The sequence below is a fragment of the Camelina sativa genome, chromosome 6 (assembly GCF_030686135.1).
Source record: "Camelina sativa cultivar CO46 ecotype springtype chromosome 6, ASM3068613v1".
Taxonomy (NCBI): Eukaryota; Viridiplantae; Streptophyta; class Magnoliopsida; order Brassicales; family Brassicaceae; genus Camelina; species Camelina sativa.
The window spans coordinates 14,750,275-14,776,001 of record NC_141885.1 but is presented as its reverse complement, the minus strand read 5'-3'; the positions used below and the strand labels follow the sequence as shown (position 1 = coordinate 14,776,001).

The following is a 25,727-nucleotide window of genomic DNA, read 5'->3' as shown; positions in this document are numbered from 1 at the left end:
CTATATTATTTAATTATGGATTTCAAAAAATCTATTAAAATTCACGTTTATTGAACTGATGATTTCAAAATTTATACTAGAATTTTTGCTCAAAAATACTTTTTAGAAAGTTTTTACATTGAATGCTATTTAATGCTTACAATCATATCCAAACAAGTTTAGTTAACTTTCTCTACTATCCTTATAACCAAACACAGTTAAAATATTTTAAATATCTATATAGATAATATTCTATAATTAATATAGATATTTAAAAGATTTATTTCAGATTTAAAAAAATTATTATCCTATCTTCTCTTTTTGATTTAAAATTTAAATATAGTGAATCATCATATAATACATAAAGTTAATAAAAAATATGTATTTTTTCCTTCAGATATTGTGATTTGAATTTTTTTAAACAAACATATATTACTCAATTAATATAAAAATACATGTGTTCAACATACATATATAGTAAATTTACTGTATATAGTAAATTATAAAATTTTAAGAATTTTATAATTTATAACTGATATATATATATAAACATAATAAAAAGTTTAAAATTATAAATATTTAAACAGATTAAATATTCAAAATAACACAAACTAGTTATATTACATGACGGGTTATATAACATTACATGATTGAACTGATAATACAAAAAAATAAACTATCATTAATATGATAAAATATGTCGAATCAAACTGATTTAATTAAGATTGTAAAAATTATTTTGTGGTATACCACAAATTATTTACTAAATCACTATAATTAACAAAAAAAAATACATTAACAAAATTAGTATTAAAATAGAATATTAACAAAAAAACTTACCCCGCGATATACCGCGGGTCATAATCTAGTCTACTTTAAAATTTATTGTCATTGAATTGATGATTTAAAATTTACTTTAAAACCCACTGTTATTCAAAACAATTTTTGGATTTAAATTTTAATGATTTTAGAGATTTTTGAGGATTTGTTTAGTTAATAAAACAGAAATTCAAATATCATGGTTTTATGTGGGATTTGAAATTTTTTTACAATAAATCATATCAGAACTCTGATCCTATGGATCCTATACGGTCATACTCCCCCTCGTATGGGTGGAGGAGCATCGTTTCTACTCGCTCTCTGGTGAATAAAGGGCTTATTATAAGGGCTGGCTCAGGAGCCTCCATTTCTATATGAAGTGACCCCTGGGTTCCGGGTCAAACCCCGAGACCAGCCTTAAGTAACGGTCCTTTTAAGGACCCAAATCTCCGTTTATCACATTTCATTGATCGTCAAACGAACTCTTGGCGTAAGGACATGCTTGTTGAGCATTTTGATCATGTGGATGTCCCTTTGATAGAGGCCATACCGCTAGGTAGTAGTTCGAAACCAGACTACTTAGGATGGCACTTTACAAAGACCGGAAAATATACGGTAAAATCTGGGTATGTGACAGAACGGTTGGACATACGTGGTACTTTTCAGGCTTTTGGGTTAGGCCCAGAGATTACTCCTCTTCTTGTCAGGGTTTGGCAAGTTCAGTGTCCACCAAAATTAAAGCATTTCATGTGGCAGGTTTTGACGGGTTGCATTTCGGTCTCTACTAATTTGAGACGTTGAGGGGTGAATTGTGAGGTTGGTTGTACAAAGTGCAGGGTGGATGAGGAGGATATTAATCATGCCATATTTTTGTGTTCACCGGCTCGTCAGGTCTGGGCTTTAGCGTATGTACCGGTAGGGTCGCTCCTCTTTCCGACTGAGTCCATATACGCCAATGTCGATCATTTTTTTGATCCTAAAAACCTGGGTTCACAGGTAGCGGCTTTTCCGTGGTTGATGTGGTACATCTGGAAAGCCCGGAACGCCTATGTTTTTGAAGGTCAGGACGAACGCCCTGATGAGGTTGCCCGAGTGGCACAAGGAGAGTCGGTAGCCTGGCAGGCGGCTCAGGCGGAGGTTGAGGTGGGGGAATCTCCCATCTCTCCTAGGGGTCCAGCTTCTGGGGCTCGAGGAACTACTCCAACTTTTCCTCCGGTTTTTACAGGTTATAGATGTTATGTTGACGACTCCTGGAAGGCAACTGATGTTTTTGCAGGGCAGGATGGTTTTGTACCATGTCACATGGATCGCCGCCACTACACGGAGTTACCAATTTCCGCCGGAGTTTATCCCCGCTACATGCAGAAGTTGAAGCCTTCATTTGGGCGATGCGGTGTATGATTGGACATGATTTCCGGGATGTGGTGTTTGTTACAGACTGTTCAGACTTGGTGAAGATGGTGTCTTCTCCTCATGAATGGCCAGCTTTCGCAACTTACCTTGACGACATTCAGATCGACAGGGAGGAGTTTTCTTCCTTTTCTTTGATTCATGTTTCGCGAACCGCAAATGTACGAGCGGACTCTCTGGCACGACAAGCGCGTGTATCTCCGCATCATGTTTTGTTTGTAAACAATTTCCTTCCAAATTGGCTTGTTTGAGCTAATTCTTTTGTTGAAAAAAAAATCATATCAAATTCACTAAAATCATGAAAATCATTTAAAATCTCATTAAAATTTAGATTGGAATATTAGATTGAATACACCCTTACTGTTTATTATGGCTATGATTCTCTCTTACAACTTTGATCACTTGTTTAAAGTACTCTTTATGTCTAATAGATATATTCAGATTTTAGTTTAAATATGTTGTAACTAATTATATTCTTAATAATTATAGTGAAGTTCCATTTAGAAAGCAAATAAATATCAATATACATATACATATACATATATATATATTTATACTTAATAATAAAATCACTGGCTAGTGGCTAATTACATGGATTAGTAGAAGCACATACAGTCAACAAAATAACTAATAAGTATCTTGTTAGTAAACGAAAGAAAGAAGATATATGTAGCCAAAAAGACCCCAAAAACAAAAACAGAAGTTTACTAATAAGGTTATTTGTACTTTTGTTGACTGTTTTTGCTTCTACTAATCCATGTAATTATGCAGTGATTTTTTTAAAAAGCAGTCAATTAGTTAACAAAATTACTTCATGATCATCTCCTCATTTCATTATTACCTCTTCTATTGAACTTGTTCCACATTTTCATATTCAATTTGGCTTATTAAGTTATTTATAAACTCTCACAAATACAATCATTGCTTGCTCTTATTAACGAAAAATTATAAATACTTTTTTTTTATAGTTGTAATATACCCCTTTGGAACATGCTCTTACTTTATGCCAGCCTGCTTACGTATCATTAGTTGCCACATAGGCAAAGTAACTGAAGCTTTTTGTCTTTTCCCTAAAACACGACGTCGTTTTCTATTCCCTGACACAACAGATACGTATAGATATAATTCACTTTTATTGCTTTCCTCAGCTCTCTCCCTCGAGAATAAGAAGAAGAAGACGAAGCCCCCAACAAGCAAAATTGAAACAAACAGTACATATTTAATTTTTTTTTTCATCTTCCACCATTGATTGTGAGAGAGAGAACTAAAGTTAAAAAGCCTCTCTCACTCAAAGTTTCTTTCTTTGTAGATCTGAAAAATTCGATTTTTTTCTTTTTCTTTTTCTTCTCTCGATTCATCCGCCATTTTTGCGAAAAAAGGTTACACGAATCGTCTTTCCTGATTTACTTTGTGGGTTCTTGTTAATTTCGTTGGATCTGGGTTTGATTATGGAAATCACTGACAAAGGTTCTCTTTTTTCGAATGTGTAGGTTTTGATTGTGAGATCGGAGAGAGAGAGAGGGAGGGAGAAAATGACGCATAGAGTAGATCAGGAATATGATTATTTGTTTAAGATCGTGTTGATCGGTGATTCTGGTGTTGGCAAATCTAACATCTTGTCTAGATTCACCAGGAATGAGTTTTGCTTGGAATCTAAATCCACCATTGGTGTTGAATTCGCCACCAGAACTACTCAGGTGATATTCTAACTTTCTTTTTCTCTGTTTCTCTCTTTTAAGTACACCTGTGTTGGGATTATAATTCAGTTTGTTTGCTGTTAGAATCAGAGAACAGATAGTGATTTAGGTGATGTGTATATGTTTAGAGTCTTAAAGGTGTAATTTTTGTGGTTTTGATTTATCCTATTGTCCATGAAGGTTCCTACTCTCTGTTGGTTTTGCTTGTAGCTTCATGACTCCTTTAGTGTATTGTAGAATTCAGGTGTTTGATAGTTTATTCTTTAAGTCTGTTTTTTTTCTTTAGAGTTGCATCTTATACCGGTCCTGTGATATGGGGAATTCGGGTGAAAGGTCTTGTCCTCAATACAGTTTTTTTTCAGTTATTTCGTTTCTTAAGATTGAAGAGTACACTGTTTTGAGAGTATATGGAATCCAATTCTTTTCTCAGCTACTAAAGTGTATTGATTTCTCCTTTTGTCTTGTTAAGAATTTTTGTTCAAGAGAGAATCTTAGCTGTGCTGGCTTTGAGTCATGACAGATGCTTTTCTCATTTGAAGGCTATAAGTGGATGGTCGTGAGGGGCAAATTGAAAAGATTCTCACAGCTTGTCTTCAATAATTTCATTGTATATATTGATCATTGTTGTCATTTGTCATGCATGACCTTGTCCACCTTTATACTCTCTTAAAGTCAACTGATAAATTTTTTGAGAAAAGAATTATGTTATACGCTTGTGTAGTTGTATGCAGACAGATGCGTTAAAAATGTTCGTGGTTAATGTGACTATGATGGTTTAACAACTCCATAAAATATATGGTCTTAACTTTTGATTGTTGAAACATTAGTAAATTTTTGAGATGCTTCAGTTCTTGAGATCTAACTGGTCGTTACTGCGAATGTATTATGGATACACAGGTGGAAGGAAAGACAATTAAGGCCCAGATCTGGGATACTGCAGGTCAGGAGAGGTACAGGGCTATCACCAGTGCTTATTACAGAGGCGCAGTGGGTGCACTTCTTGTGTACGATATTACCAAGAGACAGACCTTTGACAATGTCTTGAGGTGGCTGCGTGAACTGAGAGACCATGCAGATTCCAACATTGTGATCATGATGGCTGGGAACAAATCTGATCTGAACCACTTGAGATCCGTTGCTGAGGAAGATGGTCAGAGTTTGGCCGAGAAGGAGGGTCTCTCTTTTCTGGAGACTTCAGCTCTTGAAGCTACAAACGTGGAGAAAGCGTTTCAGACCATCTTAGGAGAGATCTACCATATCGTAAGCAAAAAGGCACTGGCTGCACAAGAAGCAGCAGCAGCTAATTCGGCAATCCCTGGGCAAGGAACTACGATTAACGTTGATGACACATCTGGAGGCGCGAAACGAGCATGTTGCTCTTCTTAAAACCAAAAGGTAAACGGGTTTGTTCCGCTTGTTCACTCTCCAAAGATTCAAAAACTTTTGTTTTTTCACTTGGCTTCTCTTCTTTCCAAGTTTTGGCTGATGAAACGTAACTATGCAAAGACTATGTAGAAATACTTCTGTCTGATTTACTCTTCCGTTGGGTGTTTGTGTTCAGTTAAAGCTTGTGAGATTAGTCAGTAGTAAAGCTTGTTAGTATTATATACTTTATTCTTCTCGCCGTTGGTGTGTTTTCCTCATTTCTGGTTTATAAAGTTTTTTCCTTGTTTCTATCTCCGATTTAAGCTGGTTCCTCTTGGCTTTTGGTTTAAATCATATACCAATGTATCTAGTTCCAGAATCATTTCTTTATTTTACACACTAACTCATTGCTAGTTGTTTTAAACCGACCAAACTATGATCATAATCATCATAATCAGTGATAAAAAAAAGGAGTGATGGAGAAACCGAGAAAGAAACGTCATCGTAGCCAACTTGCGAAACTAAACAATTTGCATGCAATAAAGAATTCATAATACTTATAATATAAATCGTGGAAAATTGTACATAGTCAACGTGTGAGGTCTTTTCAATCATCTCTTACCACAGGGATTCCAAAATGTGACGAAAATATTAATTCCATTTAATGTTATACACGAAAATATTAGGTGACTTTTTTAATCGGGAAAATAACATAATAGTTAAAATGCGACATTAATTATTAATCATCTAGAATTATTTCCCAATTAAATTAGATGTTTTTATAAGGTAAATAAATTTGGAATAGGTTTATTAACCTAAAGTGCATAAAAACAGAGTAAAGGCAAAACAACACAGCTTTTAGGTTCCCTGCCCAATGGAGAGAACCCAGAGATTACCAAATCGTTTTCGGTAAACGCACCCATCAGAGAAACTACCTTGTAATAATAACAAAATCATAAATCTGGAAGATAGATTAATTTTAAAAGGCGACACCTTTTTTTATTTTGAAATTTGTATATTACTTTTTCTTTCCTGGGCGATCGAATCCAATCAAAAAGCCAAATCCAATCGGAAAGATTGAAACTTGGAAGGTGGGTTAGTGAGTTGAATGGCGCAACAAGGTCAGGGAAGCATGGAACCTGATGTTCTCGACGATATCATTAGGCGTTTACTTGATTACAGAAACCCTAAAGCTGGTGGCACGACGAAGCAAGCTATGCTCAACGAGTCTGAGATCCGACAGCTTTGCTTCGTCTCTAAAGAGATTTTTCTTCAGCAGCCTTGTCTTCTTGAGCTCGCTGCCCCTGTTAAGATCTGCGGTAATTAACTTTCTCTCTCGATTTCCAGTTTTTTTGGTTTTTGTCTGCTTGTTCGCTTTGGGATCTGAGATATTTCATGATTTCGTATCATCTCGCCTTCTCGTATTTAGTTTCGTGGGAATAGGAACGAATAGAATTGAAGTTATGTGGGAATGTATAACGGGAAACGAGAGAGAGAGAGAGAGAGAGGGATAAGGTCATTAATTGCAGCAGCTAATCTTGTTAGAAAGAAAAGTAAAGGAAATAAATAAGTGGGGGAGAATGTGTTTGTGAATGTGTTTGTTTAGCTTTACCCTGTTCTTGGAGTCTAGGAACCTACCTGAGAGGATCTGGTTATTCAGTAGTATGGTATTGGTAATTGAGCTTGTACGGTCATCTTAATCTTTCCTTGTGAAAATGCATTGGTTTCTCTGCTTGTCTTCAAGCATCATTAAATGGTTCTTATGGGTTCCTAGGTTGATGTGTAACATTTTTGTTTAGGCGATTGATAGTCTACGAATCGGAGAGGCTCGGTTATATGAGAGAAAGCAAGTTCCTTTTTATATAAGCAAATCCATGTGCTGCTATCTTTGTTCTTCTTCAACTGAAATATCTTTTATTATGGTTCTGGTGAATTCTTAGGTTGATCTGTACCTTTTGGTTTTGTGTTGTTTCAGGTGATATTCACGGTCAATACTCAGATTTATTGAGGCTTTTCGAGTATGGAGGTTTCCCTCCTGCAGCAAACTACTTATTCTTAGGAGATTACGTTGACCGTGGGAAGCAGAGTTTGGAGACTATTTGTCTTCTGCTTGCCTACAAGATCAAATACCCTGAAAACTTTTTTCTCTTAAGAGGAAACCATGAGTGTGCGTCTATTAACAGAATCTACGGATTCTATGACGAGTGTAAACGAAGATTCAACGTGAAGCTCTGGAAAGTATTTACAGACACTTTTAACTGTCTCCCTGTGGCAGCTGTCATAGACGAAAAGATACTTTGTATGCACGGTGGACTTTCTCCCGATTTGACCAATGTGGAACAGATTAAGAACATAGAGCGTCCAACTGATATTCCAGACTCTGGTTTGCTTTGTGACCTTCTTTGGTCTGATCCTAGTAAAGACGTCAGTGGCTGGGGGATGAATGATCGCGGCGTCTCCTACACTTTTGGCGCTGACAAAGTTGCTGAGTTTCTGATAAAGAACGATATGGATTTAGTCTGTCGTGCCCACCAGGTTAGTACATTGTATATATGTTTCCTCTAGTTTATTAGGGATATGAAATCTGAGCTCAAGAACCTATAATGTTTTCGCAGGTTGTAGAGGATGGGTATGAGTTCTTTGCTGATAGACAGCTTGTGACTATGTTTTCTGCTCCAAACTACTGTGGTGAATTTGACAACGCGGGTGCATTGATGAGTGTTGACGAAAGTTTAATGTGCTCTTTCCAAATTCTTAAGCCTGTGGATCGGAGGCCGCGGTTCTTTTGAAGAGAAAGAGGTATAGAGCTGAGTCTTTCTTAAAACCTTTGAACTTCCTCTTAGTGTCAGAATCTCAGCTAGGGCTATATCAGTTTCATCCGCAATATCGTAGTAAAAAGTTATTGCATCTCATAATAATAAGTCGATGGCTAGCTTTCATCGAATCTCATGTTGTTAAAAATAGAATTATGATAATAGCGCCTCATTTGATGTACAGTTGACTAGCTGAGTCAGAGAGCTTTTTAAGAGTTTGTGTAGCAGTTTCCATGTTTCAATTTTTCTTGACATCTCTGTTTGTCAAAGTGTTAATCGTCACAATTCTCTCATATGCCTTTGCAGTCCATAACCCTGATTCAAGTCTTACGGAAAGAAAGGGAGGAGAAAAGGCGACAATGGATGTTGGTGGCAGATAATTCTGAACCTCCTGAGTAGTCTCCAGAGTTGCAAATGCAACTATACATATATATTTACATGGTTATCATCTCTGCCACTTACTTTTAAATGTTGTCTTGTTTCTGCAACCCAAATTTTTTGCTCTGTTTTCTTTTCTTTCTCTGTTCTTTCACATGTCAGAGATACAAATCCTCTTTAAGTGTATATATACTTCATATGTATCAGAATCACACTGCGGGATGCTTCTGTTCATGGATGCTTAGTAAAAAACAAAGGGTTCTCTAGATACTGATTACTTGATTAGCAGCAGTCGTATCTGTGGTTTTCTATAGTTATCTGTGTCGTTAGCAAACTATGATGATGAAAAAAACTTGTGGAGAGAACCTGCAGGGGGAAGTTCATCAAGCTGGTTTTTGTGTTCCATTAGAAATCTTTCATACTTTGATGATGAATAACAAGCCTGAATCTATCCAAATTTAGCACAGATTCGTCCAAAAGCAGTATTAAATTGAGTCTTATGGTACTTTGTTGTTGTTGCTATCGGGCTTGTTAAGCAGCGGTTCTTTATCTTATTCGTTTCTCCCACATGAACCAACCATATCAAACTTATCACCAAAACAGCTTCATCATAGCAACAGATCGATGGTTTTGCCGTTTTGGATTAGTTTGCTCTAGCAAAATTCTAGAAAGATATAACAATTTAGTAACGGCCAAATGTAACACACGTTCGTCACAAACATAGGATTCTCACAAGTGGGAGATAATTCATATAGTATACGTTTTAACATAAGACTAAAGTAGTAGTTTCGGCAGGGGAAAAAGCCAAAAAATACCTCATCTATTATTATTATTTGAACATTTAATACCTCATCTTTTTCGTTGAAAGAAAAATATCTTATTTAATTATCATTGGCTTAAAAATATTTAATCTTTATATTGTTGCCGGATTCTAACCCGCGGTTTAACAGTCTTTAACGGACGTTACAGATCATCAAACGGGCGTTAAAATCAAATCACACGTGTGTATATGGATATATACAATACATTTACCTTATTTACGTGATATGTTGTCGAAGTGTAATGGTTAGAAGTGGGTTGGTTTTGTTTCCTAACCATGCTTCGAACCCCCTTCTTCCCCCAAAACTTTTTTTTTCAAAAGAATTGTTGAAGAAGAGTGTTTGACTGTTTGGATTCTTAAAAGTCTTTCTATCAATACTCGCTCAACTATATGTTCTGTTTTGAGATTTTCCGAATCATATCCGACGAATCAAATGTGATTTTTATTTTTTTCATCTCTAGAATCTGAAGAGTCATACAAACTCTCCCCAATGATTATCCTCGCCGTTGTTTCTAGTAGATACATCGACGGTTGGCTAAGTGATGAAGAAATCGATGTCGTTTATTAGATCGGGAAAATCAGTTGTAATGGATGGATTTGAACGCTTTGGTTTTAGGCGGCCACACCAATGGAGGTTAGGGTTGCGATTAGTGAAAAAAAAAAGTTTTGGGGGAGGAAGGGGGTTCGAAGCATGGTTAGGAGACAAAACCAACCCGCTTCTAACCACTACACTAAGACAACATATCACATAATGGTAAACGTATTGTATATATCTATGTACACACGTGTAATTTGATTTTATCGCCGTTTGATGATCTGTAACGTCCGTTAAAGACTGTTAAACCGCGGGTTAGAATCCGGTAACAATATAAAGATTAAATATTTTTAAGCCAATGATAATTAAATGAGATATTTTTCTTCTAACTAAAAAAGACGAGGTATTAAATATCCAAAAAAAAATAGATGAGATATTTTCAGCTTTTTCCGAACTGGGCAGAGTACCATATGATGAGGACCCAATGATTTTTAATAACAGTATTATTGAGTGTTGTTTAATGAATTGAACTCGGAATTTATTGATTAACATGGTCAGACTTAGCTCTCTGTCTCTCTTCTCATCGGTAGAAGAATCTTTTTCAAGTTGCCTGGTGGTAATTTAAAATATATGGATATATATATCTATATATTTTACGTAAGTTATCAATATGATTTTATATTCAAAAAAAAAAGTTATCAATATGATTTGTCAAAGAAAAAAAAAATCTATTTTCTTGATAACCACATTGAGATTACTAGAAAAGAGAGGTTGGGGCTTTGATTTGGAAGTAAATCCAACATGGAACAGGTGGAGCTACGGGTTCACAACCATCCTTTGTTACGTTTTGCTCGATTCTATGATGGCCGATGTGCCAGGTGCCCACGTGAAGGTTACATTTATGGAGGCTATCGTTGCAATGAGTTGGGTGTGATAAGGTGTTCCATAAGGAGTGCGCTGAGTCAAAACCCGAGATCAGCCACCATGCCCACCCTGAGCATCCTCTCAAGCTTTTCATGGAAACTCCTGGCTATAATACATGTTCTGTTTGTAAAAAATATGTGTGGCTTGGTTATTCTTGTTCAACATGTGACTTAATTTGCATTTGGTTTGTGCGCGGATCTCTGCTATTGAGAATCATAAGGTGCATGAACATCCGCTCGAACCTTCCAAAAGATCATGGCTTTCGGGATATGTCACAGTTCCCATCCCAAACACCCTCTCAAATATCTCAAACTTGGAGCTCCCAGTTACGCCGACAATAAATGCCTTCTTTGTGGGATAAAGTTTCAGGATGAACTCTTTAACAGAGAAATGAACGTTGAGCTTTACCACTGTGATGTTTGTAACGTAAGCATATGCCTGTCATGTGAGGGAAACCCTCCACCACTTGTTGTTGTTAGTCCGACGACCCACGAGCATCAACTTCACCTCATTCCAAGAATTCTCGATTTTACCTGCAATGCTTGTGGGATCAAAGGCGACCGAAGCCCTTATTTTTGTCTTCAATGCAATTTTATGATTCATCGGCAGTGTATATCGACTTACCCCGCATCATAAACATCAACCGTCATGATCATCGCGTCTCATACACTTGGCATCTCGGACATGGGAATCGAAACTGCGGAGTGTAGAGAAAGGTATTTCGTATATTATACAAAGAGATTACATAGGAGAATTGTACTAGAACAGAGGAGGAGACTCTAGGGTTGTACATGTAAGGAATGTTCCATATGAGATACAATCAGATATTACAGTATTAAAGAGGGATGATACGGCGTATCCTTGACACGCCCCCTCAAGATGGAGGAGCCTTGCGGACTCCAATCTTGTCGCGTAGATGAAGAAACTGTGTCCGAGGTAGCGGTTTAGTAAACGCGTCCGCCAGTTGATCTCTAGTGTTCACGTGAGCAACACGAAGCATCCCTTCCTGAACTTGACCACGAATGAAGTGATAATCGATTGCAATATGCTTCATTCGGGAATGAAAAACGGGATTGGCGCATAAGAATGTGGCCCCTACATTGTCACAGTAGACCACAGGTGTAGTTGGGAGTGGAATGCCTAGTTCAGTAAGTAAGCTGCAGATCCAACGAATCTCCGATGCCGTGTTCGCGACGGCCCTATACTCCGCTTCAGTCGATGATCTTGCAACACCTTTTTGCTTCTTCGCTGTCCAAGAGATGGGGTTCTGACCGAGATAGAAAATGTAGGCATTAGTGGAGATATAGTCATCCGAGTCTCCTGCCCAGTCTGCATCAGAGAAAGCATGTAAGGTGAGATCATTCTTCGCAGAAAAGAAAATGCCATGTGTTGTTGTGCCAGCCAAATATCGCAGAATCCTCTTCGCTGCTTGCTAGTGAGCTTCTGTAGGGCGATGCATAAACTGAGATAATCTATTGACCGCATACGCAATATCCAGTCTTGTGAATGCCAGATATTGTAGACTTCCCACAAGTTGACGGAACACTGTTGGAACAGAAAGTGGGTTGCCTGATGTGAGGGTGAGTTTCGGAGAGGATGCCATCGGTGTACATACTGGATTGGCATTGATCATGTTATGACGATGAAGCAGATCGAGAATGTATTTTCGTTGTGATAAGTGGAGACCGTGTGACGTTCGATGCGCTTCAAGACCCAAAAAATAATTGAGATCTTTCGGGTCCTTGATCGAGAAACGATCAGCAAGGAGCTGGAGAATGTGTCAAATTGTGGAGTGTTGATTTCCTGTCATCAAAATATCATCGACATAGACCAACAGATAAACCCAGTCCATACCATGATGAAGCACAAATAAGGATGTATCGGCCAATTAATTTTTGAAACCAAGCGAGAGAAGATACGTCCTCAATTCAGTGTACCATGCTCTAGGAGCTTGCTTGAGGCCATATATAGCCTTATGCAACCGATATACGTGATTGGGTTTGTCTGGATCTACGAACCCCGGAGGTTGGTCCATGTACACCTCCTCATTCAATGTCCCCTGAAGAAACGCCTTATTCACATCGAGCTGTTGGATTGGCCACGACCGTTGGACAGCAACATCAAGGACCAAGCGAAGTGTTGTAGATTTTATCATGGGACTGAAAGTTTCTGTGTAGTCACGGCCAAGCTGTTGGTTGTAGCCTTTTGCGACTAGCCGAGACTTACACCTGCCAAGAGAACCGTTAGGAAGAAATTTATTTTTATAGATCCACTTACATCCCACAATGTTTTTATTTGGAGGACGAGGGACCAAATCGAGAGTTTGGTTGCGAGCAAACGCATCAATTTCTTCAGACATCGACCCTCTCCATCGTTTGTCTTTGAGTGCCTGGTTCACGGTCAATGGTTCAGGAGGAATGGATGTTGTAAGGGCGGCTGAAAGATTGAGTTTAGACTTAAGTTTGGTTATGTTGTTTTTGGCACGGGTTGTCATATTGTGTCGGTTTTGGGGCGGTGGTGGAACAGGTTCCGGCGACGGTGATGGAGATGGTTGCGGGGATTCAGTACTATTAGATGAGCTAGAGGACGAGGATGTGGATAGTTGTTGGGCTTGAGATGAGCTAGAGGGCGAGGATGTGGATAGTTGTTGGGCTTGTGAGGAGGAAGAAGATTGTGGGCTTGTATCTGTTTGGGCCTGATTGGGTGATATAAGATTATTAGTGGGCCGGATAGGTGATGTGTGTTGGGTTTCGCTATCGTAGGTGTTGCTAGGACTCGAAACAGATCCGATGGAGTCAGAACCTGATCGAATCGGCTTTTCAATTGAGTTTGTCGATGTCATACCTGGGCGAAGATCAAAGCTCGGTGGTCCCGGTGGTAGTAGCTGTGGCGTTACGAGTGGCGGATTGGAAGGGATGACTGAAATGGGTGGGTTGGAGACACTCGAAGTTGCGATAGGGACGGTGGATTTTGTGGTGATTAGAGTGGAATAAGGGAAACTGTTCTCATCTGACATGGCGTGATGCATATACACGACCCGAGCTTGGTTGTAGGCAGAGATAGGCGCTTTGAGTCAGTGAATAACCCAAAAAGATGCATTGAGCAGAACGATTGTCCAACTTGTGATTTGCGTAGGGTCGAAGCCAGGGAAAACAGAGACACCCAAAGATGCGAAGCTTTGAGTAGTTCGGTGTAACACCAAAGAGTATGTGAGACGGAGACTGCATGTCAAGAACTGGCGTGGGAAGAAGGTTGATGAGATAAACCGCCGTGGCAAACGCGTATGTCCAGTAGGTATTAGGCATGTCAGCTTTTGACATAGGAGAGATAGACCGGTTTCCACAATATGACGGCGGCAGAGGATAGAAACGGGAGATGCCGGCAGAGGATAGAAACGGTCTAAGGGCAATGAATTCTCCTCCGTTATCGAAGTATAAGGTGCCAATGCGAGTGTTGAATGGATTTTCTACCAGGGACTTGAATGGTATGAAGGTTTCACGTACTTGGGATTTGGTTTTTAGCGGGTATAGCCAAGTATATCGAGTGTAGTGATCTATGAGAACGAGGTAATATTTATAGTTGTCAATTGAAAGAACAGGAGAGGTCCAAACGTCTGTAAAGATAAATTCGAGAGGACGAGTAGAGGTGATTGAAGTTTGAGAAAATGGAAGCTTATGGCTTTTATTGATTGCACAATCATTGCAAAATTTATTATAAGAGAGAGATTGGGAACAAGGAAAAGAAAAAGTGGAGACAAGAGATTGAAGAATAGAGGAAGAGGGATGGCCTAAGCGAGAGTGCCAATCGGCCATGGAAGGTTTGATGGAGGAGGAAGCAAACAACGAAGTAACAGGAGATGGAGAAGTAGGCCACTCGTATAGCTCAGCTCTAGCCTTGCCTTGCAGCAACGGGACCCCCGACCTCAGATCCTTCACCTGAAAATGAGCAAGGGCAAATTCAACCGTAACGTTATTAGCGTTACACAAACGATAGACAGAAATAAGATTTTTATGAATGTTAGGGACACAAAGAACATTATTGAGAGTTAAGGGTCGGTGAGAGGAAGGTAGGGAGAGTGAACCAGTGTGTGAGATGGAAAGGGCTGAACCGTTACCAACAGTGACACTGTCGCCACCGTTATATGGATGATGAAGAGACAAGTTGTGAAGATCACTTGTCATATGATGAGTATCACCGCTATCCATGATCCACGGATCAGATGACGGACGAGGAGCAATGGAAAGATTTGCGCGTGGCTGCCATGGAAGGAATGGAGACGGGAGCAAGCCATTGGAGGATCCAGTCTGATTTGCGTGGAGTTGCGGACACCGTTTGGCGCTGTGACCAAAAATACCACATAACTGGCACTTACCTTGATATCCTTTGGTGCCACGATTGTCCTGGCGAGAGGATGAGTATTGATTGTTGTTTTTGTTGTTCCAGTTTTGTTGTTGACGAGAGTGGTGTTTGCCTTGATAGGGTCGGTGTCCGGAGGAGGCAACATTAGCGGTGATCGGACCAGGTCGCGAAGCAGAGTAGGAAGCAGCCAGCAGTTTAGCTTCCCGGTTGAGAAGTTTTTCCACAATCTCAGGAATAGAAGGGGGAGTTTCACGGCCTTCGATTTGATCCACCACAGATTTATAATCTTCTGCTAAGCCTTCAAAAATGTACTCAAGTTTTTCCTGATGGTCAACAGGTTTGCCGAGGAGAGCGAGTTTGTCAAAGCGGATGATGAATCCTTGAATGTAGTCGTCAATAGTCTTGTCACCCTTGGTGGCTTGCTTCAGTTGAATCCGAAGTTGTTGGATGTGTCCCCAGCTGGGACTTGCATAGGTAGCAGCAATCGTCTTCCACATGTCTTTGGAAGAAGTGGTTGTGGACACCAGTGGTTGAATAGAGGAACAGAGAGTACCGAGTAAACCACTATAAATGAGTTTGTCCTGGCGGCGCCATGTTGCAAATGCAGGATTCGGCGTAACCTGATTTCCAGTGGAACCATCAAGAAAGCCGGCAAGATCATACCCGTCAAGGAGGGAGTGAACCTGAACTTTCCAGGTCAGGTAATTGGTAGAGGTGAGCTTTGTGATGTTGCTCATGTTAACGTGAAGAACAGATTGAGAAACGTCGACTGTTTCAGCAGCCATGGAGAAAAACAGAGATAAAGACAATGAGGAAGAAGAGAAAAACAGAGAAAGAGAGAAAGCGGCGGAAGAAAAGAAAATTTTATAGGGTATCGTTGTGGCTCTTGATACCATGTAGAGAAAGGTATTTCGTATATTATACAAAGAGATTACATAGGAGAATATATACTAGAACAGAGGAGGAGACTCTAGGGTGGTACATGTAAGGAATGTTCATATGAGATACAATCAGATATTACAGTATTAAAGAGGGATGATACGGCGTATCCTTGACACGGAGTTTGTCGTAAAACGGTGGATGGGTTCTACGGGGCTTACTCTTGCTCGAAATGTCCCAATTATGTTGTTCATTCGTTATGTGCAACTAGAAAAGATGTATGGGATATGGTTGAACTAGAAGGAACACCCGAAGAAGAAGAAGTTCCACCATTTGAAGTGATTGACGATGACGAGAAAACAATAAAGCACATGAGTCATGATCATGATTTAATACTCAACAAGAATGGTAGGATTCTCCACGAAAGCAAGCTTTGTGAAGCATGCGTCTTCCAGATCAATACTGATCCGTTCTATAGTTGTGAGCAATGCAGTTTCATTATACATCAAGCATGTGCTGTTATGCCTAGGAAGAAAAGGCATGTTTGTGCAATATACCCTTCACTCTTCAGACAAGCGATAGCAAGGATTCTTTCGGCCAAATAAAAGAGTGTACTCTTTGTCTCCAATATTTCACTGGTTTTGCGTATATAGCTCGTGATGATCAAGTTATGGATGTACGATGCGGTTCAATATTTGAACCATTTTCCTACGAAAGTCATCCGCATCCTTTATACTACAAGTCGATATGCAACTCTAAGTGTGATGCTTGCGACACAACTACAAGTTATCAATTACACATGTTCCGGCATATGTTATGTTGTGATGAGTGTGAATTTAGCTTGCATTTCAGGTGCGCTACTTTACCAAGGGAAGTTATGAAACAAAGGTACGATGATCATCCTCTTTACTTGTCATATAATGACAACAATAACAATGATGCTTGCGACACAACTACAAGTTATCAACCACACATGTTCCGGCATATGTTATGTTGTGATGAGTGTGAATTTAGCTTGCATTTCAGGTGCGCTACTTTACCAAGGGAAGTTATGAAACAAAGGTACGATGATCATCCTCTTTACTTGTCATATAATGACAACAATGTGGATGGCGATTACTGGTGTAATGTGTGTGAAAAAAGGTAGACGCAAAGATATGGTTCTATACATGCGATGTTTGTGGGGTCACTTTGCATGTTTCATGCGTTGTGGGAGACCTCTTCTATCAAATGCCAGGACCCATTTCAATGGTACAAGACTCATACAGAGTGGTATCGAACACTTTTATTTGTAGACCACTTTGCTCCATGTGTAACTCTAGATGCAAGTTCCCTCATATTCTTCGTTCTTCCGAAAATGGTGTTTAATATTACTATTGTTCTTTTGACTGTTATAAAGATCCTTGGGAATTGTCGGATTACTAATAATGCACTTGCATTATCTCTTTGTAACCAATGGCAGTAAGTGACTATGTGTTGTTTCTATATTTTTTTTTTCTTTTTCTCCAAATGTTCCAAAATCCACAAATTTGTTTGTCGTTTTATTTAAATTCTGGACTTGTTTTTGATTTCACATGATTTCTTTTCTATTACAACATCAATGATTTCATACTGTGGGTCATATTATTTTCACTACTGAACTAACTACCAACGAAAAGATCATGGGACTTTGTTGGTTTTATATAGTCCTCTTACCTTCACAGTGACTAATACAGAATCAAGCTATGTTCGTTTGACACAGCCAGAATAGCGACTACAACTGCAAAAACAAACAATAGCGACTACAAAAAGAAACTTCACTTTAAAAAAGTTTTAAAAAAATCAATATAAAAAAAAGAAAAAAAAAACAGAACTAAAACTAAGTTAAATTAAATTAATCTAATTAAATTTATTAATTTTTATAAATCAATTTATTATATAAAATGAAAACAATTTAGTAAATTGATTTTTTTTTATAAAAAAATAGGTAATTAGTTCTTAGACATGAAATCCATAAAATTTAAATGATTAATTTAAATATCAATTTTCATAACTTAATAATTGCAGATTAAAAAGAAATAGTAACTGTCAAACGAACACCACATCGATTAATCTTAGCGAATGTCATACAAACAACAAAACAAGTCCGGAAGTCCCTGCTACTAGCCACTGGTTATTGGTCAATGGTCACAGTCACTGACTACTAGTAAACGAACGTGACCTCAATCATTGTTTTCTTAAACGGTAGGTTGAATATAGAAGTGATGAAACGCCTCTAATACGGTCAAAAATAAAACCTTATCACTAATATTGGATTCAGTCAAGTTTGGTGATTATATTGTACGATGATACAATAAACTATGAAGTAGTTGTTAGGAATTGTGCAGGATTGAAATATTTAATAACCAAGATAACAATCATAGCTAGAGACGGCTGTTGAGTATTAAAATGAATTAGACCTACAACGTATCGATGTACGTCGCCAGACTCAGTTGTCTCTTATCTTTAGCGTAGACTAATAATTTCATGAGTTCAACTTAAATATATATATATTTTTTCTTTTGATTAAGAGATTAAATTGTTATATCACGAATCTTGTTCCCATTTAACAAACTAAAGAAAAAAACTCATTTTCTTGACGACTAATGATATCACAAGAGAAGAGAAGAGAGCTTTGATTTGTCTGCTTTGGAACTCAATCCGCCATGGAAAAAGTAGAGTTACCGGTTCACGAGCATCCTTTGTTCGTCTTTGATCGGGTTTGTATGGACACGTGTAAAGGATGTGGTGTTTACGGTTACTTTTATGGTGGCTACATTTGCAATGAGTTAGGTTGTAATACTCTCTTCCACAAGGAGTGCGTCGAGTCTGTACCGGAGATCAACCACCCTTCCCATCCCGAACATCCTCTCAAGCTTAGCCTGGATTGTGGACAATTTTGTTGTAGTGTGTGTATACATAGATCAGAAGTTGGTTATTATTGTTCAATTTGCGACTTCAATGTCCATTTGGTTTGTGCAAGACCTCCATCTCCATCCTCAATTTCATCCACATTCTCATCGCTGCCTACTTCTATTGACAATTCCAAACTGCATCAGCATCCACTTCTACTCTCTGAGAAGGTAAAGACATTCTTGCTAGAGAGAGAGCGCAATTGTGAAGTCTGCAACACGGATATCAACATCAATGAACAAAAACTTTATGAATGTCGTTTTTGCAATGTTCTCTTCCATTGGGAATGTGTCGGGATCATTCCAGACGTGTACCACACTTTTCATCCCAAACACCCGCTCGAGTTGTGCAGATACGGAGCACCAGGTTATGCTGATGAAGACTGCCTTCTTTGTGGGAAGAAGTTTGACAGAAGATCTTACAACTGTGATCAAGTTTACCACTGCGATGTTTGTAATGTCGCCATATGCAAGGAGTATTGCATGGCAAACCCACCGCCAGTTTCTGTTGTGAGCCCAACGACACATGAGCATAAACTCCACCTTGTTCCAAGACTTGTCAATTTTACTTGCAATGCTTGTGGGACGGCAGGTGATCGAAGTCCTTATTTCTGTCTTCAATGCAATTTCATGATTCATCGAGATTGTATTGATTTACCCCGCGTGATAAATATCAATCGTCACAATCATCGCATCTCTTACACTCGTCATCTTGGACACGGGAATTGGACATGTGGAGTTTGTCGGAAAAAAGTAGATGGGTTTTATGGGGCTTATTCTTGCTCAAAGTGTCCTAGCTATGCTGTTCATGCAAGATGCGCAACGAGGAATGGTGTGTGGGAAAAAGTAGAACTCGAAGGAACACCAGAAGAAGAGGAACTCGCGCCATTCGAAGTGGTAGACGAGAATCATATAAAGCATTTCAGCCATGGCCATAATTTAACACTCAACAAGGCTGGTAAGAATATACACGAAAGCAAACTTTGTGAAGCTTGTGTCTCCCAAATCAATGACGGGCCGTTTTATGATTGTGAGCGATGCGACTTTATTCTACATGAGACATGTGCTAGTCTTCCCAAAAAGATAAGGAATGTCTCCGACAACACACCGTTCACTCTACAAACAGATACTTCTAGAAGAAAATGTTTTGCTTGTTACCAGTATTTCACTGGTTTCAAGTACAAATCTGGTCGTATCACTCTAGATGTACGTTGCAGTTCAATAATTGAACCATTTCTCCATGAAAGCCATCCACATCCTTTATACTACGAAGTCTTTAGTTCTAAGAGGGGTAAGAAATGTTCTGCATGTGACAGAACACATGTCTTCATAAGTACGTTGTGGTGTGATGAGTGTGAGTTTCAGTTGGACTTCGGGTGTGCTACTTTACCTAGAAAGGTAATGAATCAAAGGTACGACGATCATCCTCTCTACTTGTCTTACGGTGAAACTAAGGAAGATGGTCAACTTTGGTGTGAGGCATGTGAAACAAAAATAAATCCAAAGGAATGGTCCTATGCATGTAATCTTTGTGGGATCACTTTGCATGTCTCGTGTGTTGTGGGAGACTTCTCATATCACATACCAGGGCACATTTCGTTAGACGACTTCTCAAAAGGAGTAGTGGTACCCAACACTTCTATTTGTAGACCTCATTGCTTCAGGTGTTCTTCAAGATGCAAGCTTCCTTATATTCTTCAAGTTGATGGCCGTTACTTTTGTTCTATAATATGTGTAAACCCTCGCGAGTATTGAAACAATAATCTATATATAAATAATTAGAAAGTTCACTTTTCATCTAGGGTGTTCAGTTCATATCATCATCTGTGTCATCATATTTTATTTTATTGTATTTGTGGATTCCACATTTTTTTATTTTGCAATAACATTAAAAGTAAAATTAATTATTAATCTTTATATTATCACTTTTTCAAAGGAAAAAATAGATCTTAAATTATTTTTTAAAAGAATATTAAAATGTTAAAAGCGATATAGAAAAAAATACAACACAAACATATGAAAATATGAATAGAGATTGGATAAATATAAAATTCGATAATCATATTAACATATCATATGTTTAAGGGGTCCCTATATTCAATGGTACAATAATCATTTTTAAGAGTTACAATTATTTAGTAGAAGAAAAATAAAAGTATACTTTTAAATAAGAAACAAAATTTTAAAGATTTTTACTCATGATAAAAAAAAAAATCTGATTATAATACACATTTAAAGTTATATATATATATATAGATATATTAGTTAATGTTAAAGTATCAATTCATGCACGCCTTTGCAGTCCTTTTTTATTTTGCAATAACATTAAAAGTAAAATTAATTATTAATCTTTATATTATCACTTTTTCAAAGGAAAAAATAGATTTTAAATTATTTTTTAAAAGAATATTAAAATGTTAAAAGCGATATAGAAAAAAATACAACACAAACATATGAAAATATGAATAGAGATTGGATAAATATAAAATTCGATAATCATCTTAACATATAATGTGTAAAAAATATAAATGACTAAAGATATGGAAAAGAAACATCATATATTCAATGGTACAACAATCATTTTTAAGGGTTACAATTATTTAGTAGAAGAAAATATAAGTAAAATTTTAAATAATAAACAAAATTTTAAAGATTTTTACTCATGATAAAAAAAAATCATTTCTGATTAAAAATACACATTTAAAGTTTGATATATATATATATATATATATATATATATATATATATTAGTTAATATTAATGTTAAAGTATCAATTCATGCACGTCTTTGAATCAACATATGCCTTTGCAGTACGTCCTTCTTAATTACCCTGATTCAAATCTTACGGAAATTAGAAAGGGAGGAGAAAAGTATAATATTGATGTTGGTAACAGATAATTCTGAACCTCCATGAGTCTCCGAAGTTGCAAATGCAACAATATATATATATATATATATATATATATATATATATATATAACCGTAGGATAGATTTATGCGTTTATGCGTTTCTCTTACGTAATCATCATAGCAACAGATCTATGGTTTTGTCTTTTGTAATTTGTATGATGAGTTTGCTCTAGAAAAATTCTAGAAAGATATAACAATTTAATATAACACAGTAACACACATTCGTCACAAACATAGGATTCGCACAAGTGGAAGATGATTCAAATAGTACTCGTTTTAACATAAGACTAAAGTAGTAGTTGGGCAGAGTACCATATGATTAGGACCCAATGATTTTTAATAACAGTATTATTGAGTATTGTTAATGAATTAAACTCGGAATTTATCGATTAACATGGTCAGACTTAGCTGTCTCTCTCTGTTCTCATCGGTAGAAGAATCTTTTTCAAGTTGCCTGGTGATAATTTCAAATATATGGATTTATCGATAAACTATTTTACCTAGTTTATCAATGTGATTTTTCAAAAAAAAAAAAAGTCCATTTTCTTCATAACCACATTGGTGTTTATTTTTATTTTTGAACCAGAATGGTGGTTATTATTACTACTGTTGTTTTTATGAGTTGTATGACTGTTATAAAGATCCTTGGGAATTATCGGATTACTAATAAGGCACTTGAGTTATTATCTCTTTATATATATTTTTTGCTTTTTCTCCAAATGTTCCAAAATCCACAAATACTATATATTTTCACAACTTAATAATTTCAAATTAAAAAAACAACACATCGATTAATCGTAGCGACTATCAAACGAAAAAAGAGAACAAATCACTACGACTAATCGTCGGTCATTTGGTCACAGTCACTGACTAGGTAAACGGACGGGGTCTCAATCATTGTTTATTTTTTAAAAAAATCGTACGTTGAATATAGAAGTGATGAAACCCCTCTAATACGGTCAAAAATAAACCCTTATCACTAATATTGGATTCACTATTTCACTCAAGTTTGATGATTACGTGATACAATAAACTCTGAAGTAGTTGTTTGAAATTGCGTAGGATTGAAATATTTAATTACCAAGATAACAATCATAGAGACGGCTGTTGACAGTTTTGAGTATTAAAATGAACTAGAGCTTCGACGTATAGATGAACCTCGTCAGACTCAGTAGTCTCTTATCTTTAGCGTAGACTAATAATTTATTTGAGGAGGTGTGTGTTCAACTTCAATATATTTATATCTATATATATATCGGAAAAATGTCGTTAAAATCTCCAATTTTATGTTTTCGTTAATTTTAATCACAAAGCCTATGATTGAAGGGGAAAAACACTAACTATTTGTTGACTTCTAAATAAATCTCAAACTTTCGTTGAATTAGCCATTTGAGGAACCACGTTAAGTGGTCAAACAGAGCAATTAAACGGGGCTAATTATCCGTTAACGATTTCCGTTTATAACAAAACGACGCAGTTTATTTATCTTGAAAACCCCTAAATTGAGAATCAAATCTCATTTTCCCCAATTGACAAACCATAATCGATTTCAATTATCCCAAATCTGAAACCCTAATCGATTCGTCAATGACTCCAAGAAAGAAGATTGCTACGCGTCGTCCTAAACGGAAGAAACCTGATAATGCTGGCGAATCCTCTGCTCACGAGTCTACTGCTCCTGGTTTAAACGCTCTCGAGTCGACTGTTCCCGAATTGGCTGGCGGGATAAGTACTGAAATTATTCCGTTTAATTATAATCCCTTAGGTCAGCCTGTTCCTTTAGAAGAGCGTGATTCTTGTCTCTTTGAAGAATTTTATGCCGTTAGTGGAGATGATTGTGAGGTTGTTGGCGACGAAGATTGTGATGATATTGGGTACGAAGCTGGTGTCGAAGAAGACTTCAACGGAGAGGAAGATGATAATCAGGGGAATGGAAATGGAAACCAAGTAATTGTAGAGGAAGATGGTAATCGTGTTGGTGTAGAAGAAGAATTCTGCGAGGACTTCGAAGCAGAGTTTGGAGAGGCTGCGAGAGAAGAGAAAGACGAGACTGATAACGATAGTGGAGATGATATCTTCGATGACGAGAAGATTCCAGATCCTTTGTCAGAAAGTGAAGACGGAGATAATGGCCAAGGTGATGAACATGTAGATATTGAAGATCCAGAAGTGTTGCTCGAATTGGGGAAAACTTTTAGCTCACCAGAGGAATTCAAGATAGCTGTTTTGAGGCATTCTCTGAAGACTAGATACGACATTAAGTTGTATAGATCGCAGACTTTGAAGATTGGTGCAAAATGTGCTAATACCGATCCTAAGGTTAAGTGTTTGTGGAGATGTTACTGCTCATACAATAAGAAGAAACACAAGATGCAAATTAAGGTATATGAGAATAAGAATGTATGTGTGAGATCAGGTTTTAGTCATATGTTAAAGCGAGGAACAATAGCTTGGTTATTTGCGGATAGGTTGAGACAGAATCCAAAGATCAGACCGAGAGAGATGGCTGCAGAGATTAAGAGAGAATTCAATATAGAAGTTAGTGAAGAACAATGTTCTAAGGCTAAGTCAAGAGTGAGGCGAGAAACAAGGACTAGGAGGCTGGAGATCATGGTTTGAATGCTCAAGCTAGAATGAATGACATGACATGGTGTAGTTTTTTTTTTGTGTTTGGTCAATGACCTTTCATGTTTGTTGCGGTCTAACATGGATTTGTACTCTTTTGTTGTCAAAACGATTTGTTCTCTTTTGTTGTATGCCTACTTTAATATTTAAGGCTTAAGGTTCCATTCACAAACAAACCACCAACATACGAACAAGAGCATTTGTCATCAACACCAATAAGAGCATTTGTCATTAACGAATAAGAGGAAGATGCATTACACACACTAATAACCAAGAGCAAACGAACCAAAGTTTGTTTGCTTTACATTAACAACCACTAGGTAAGCAATGCCAACTGAGACAACAAAGATAAACAAAACACACTTTCAACAACTTTGTAAACTTGCGGATTTCCATTTTGCTCCACAATGCTTCTTCCTTCAAGTCTTGTAAAGCACCAATCAAATCATTAACCTCCGTTTTTGTTTTCACAATCTCATTGGCCATAATTCCTAGTTTTGGTAATGCATCTTGAACTTCTTCATACACAGCATCCTCCACCCACTTAAACAAGTGACTCTGTTGCAAAAACAAACACCATTACTTACCATTGCATAGATAATCAACATTGAATTTCTTAGTGACTGCTTACATCTCTTTTGTTTGTCCACGAGCTTGGATCCCTTTTTGTTATACACCTGAAGAACGGTCGACCATGATTCTCTTCAGTTCTCGATGTAAAGATCGTTACACCGGCTCCACAAACACACTTCGATGGCACTCCACGGTCGAACGAAGCTACCACCGATGTCTCTGAGCTAGAACTCATCTCGTCAACTCGAAGAAGAGAGATATATCGAATAAGAGAGATAAATTGAAGAATCAGGATAATTGAAATTGGGGGAAATGAGAAATTAGGGTTTGTCAATTGGGGGAAATGAGAAATCGATTCTCAATTTAGGGGTTTTAGAGATATAGAACCGGCGTCGTTTTGTTATAAACGGAAATCGTTAACGGATAATCAACCCTATTTAATTGCTCTATTTGACCACTTAACGCGGTGCCTCAAATGGCTAAGTCAACAAAAGTTTGGGATTTATTTCGAAGTCAACAGATAGTTAGTGTTTTATTTCTCCAAACACAAACTTCGTGATTAAAATCAACGAAAATATAAACTTGGGGATTTTAACGACATTTTTCCCATATATATATATATTAAGAGATTAAATTGTTTATCACTAATCTTGTTCCCATTTAACAAACTAAAGAAGAAACCTCATTTTCTTGACGACTGTGATATCACA

At 37.4% G+C, this 25,727-nt stretch overlaps 4 protein-coding genes and 1 pseudogene across 5 annotated transcripts; 4 read left to right on the top strand and 1 right to left on the bottom strand.

The window, feature by feature from the left end:
* Positions 1–1,296: 1,296 nt before the first annotated feature.
* Positions 1,297–2,199, top strand: LOC147942598 (uncharacterized). The gene is made up of 3 exons (XM_087456134.1): positions 1,297–1,550; positions 1,635–1,689; positions 1,795–2,199. The coding sequence occupies exons 1-3, from the start codon at positions 1,297–1,299 to the stop codon at positions 2,197–2,199; spliced, it is 714 nt and encodes a 237-aa protein (XP_087312260.1).
* A 1,108-nt stretch (positions 2,200–3,307) lies between these two features.
* On the top strand, positions 3,308–5,579 carry LOC104780495 (ras-related protein RABA2c). 2 transcript variants are annotated; one of them, XM_010516706.3, is made up of 4 exons: positions 3,308–3,419; positions 3,518–3,587; positions 3,699–3,905; positions 4,803–5,579. In XM_010516706.3, exons 3-4 carry the CDS (start codon positions 3,741–3,743, stop codon positions 5,289–5,291), a joined length of 654 nt encoding a protein of 217 aa, XP_010515008.1. In that variant the 5' UTR covers positions 3,308–3,419; positions 3,518–3,587; positions 3,699–3,740; the 3' UTR covers positions 5,292–5,579. The 2 variants fall into 2 exon arrangements, with proteins under 2 accessions (XP_010515008.1, XP_087309144.1); XM_087453018.1 differs by having other exon boundaries at positions 3,308–3,587.
* A 494-nt stretch (positions 5,580–6,073) lies between these two features.
* Positions 6,074–8,727, top strand: LOC104790902 (serine/threonine-protein phosphatase PP1 isozyme 5). Its single transcript, XM_010516704.3, has 4 exons — positions 6,074–6,589; positions 7,246–7,805; positions 7,886–8,069; positions 8,390–8,727. Exons 1-3 carry the CDS (start codon positions 6,379–6,381, stop codon positions 8,057–8,059), a joined length of 945 nt encoding a protein of 314 aa, XP_010515006.1. The 5' UTR covers positions 6,074–6,378; the 3' UTR covers positions 8,060–8,069; positions 8,390–8,727.
* Positions 8,728–18,553: 9,826 nt separating this feature from the next.
* On the top strand, positions 18,554–20,704 carry LOC104698924 (uncharacterized). Its single transcript, XM_010414299.3, has one exon. The coding sequence runs from the start codon at positions 18,663–18,665 to the stop codon at positions 20,661–20,663; it is 2,001 nt and encodes a 666-aa protein (XP_010412601.1). The 5' UTR covers positions 18,554–18,662; the 3' UTR covers positions 20,664–20,704.
* Positions 20,705–24,750: 4,046 nt separating this feature from the next.
* LOC147942597 (uncharacterized protein At1g43920, Chloroplastic pseudogene) lies at positions 24,751–25,252 on the bottom strand (annotated as a pseudogene).
* Between the last annotated feature and the right edge of the window lie 475 nt (positions 25,253–25,727).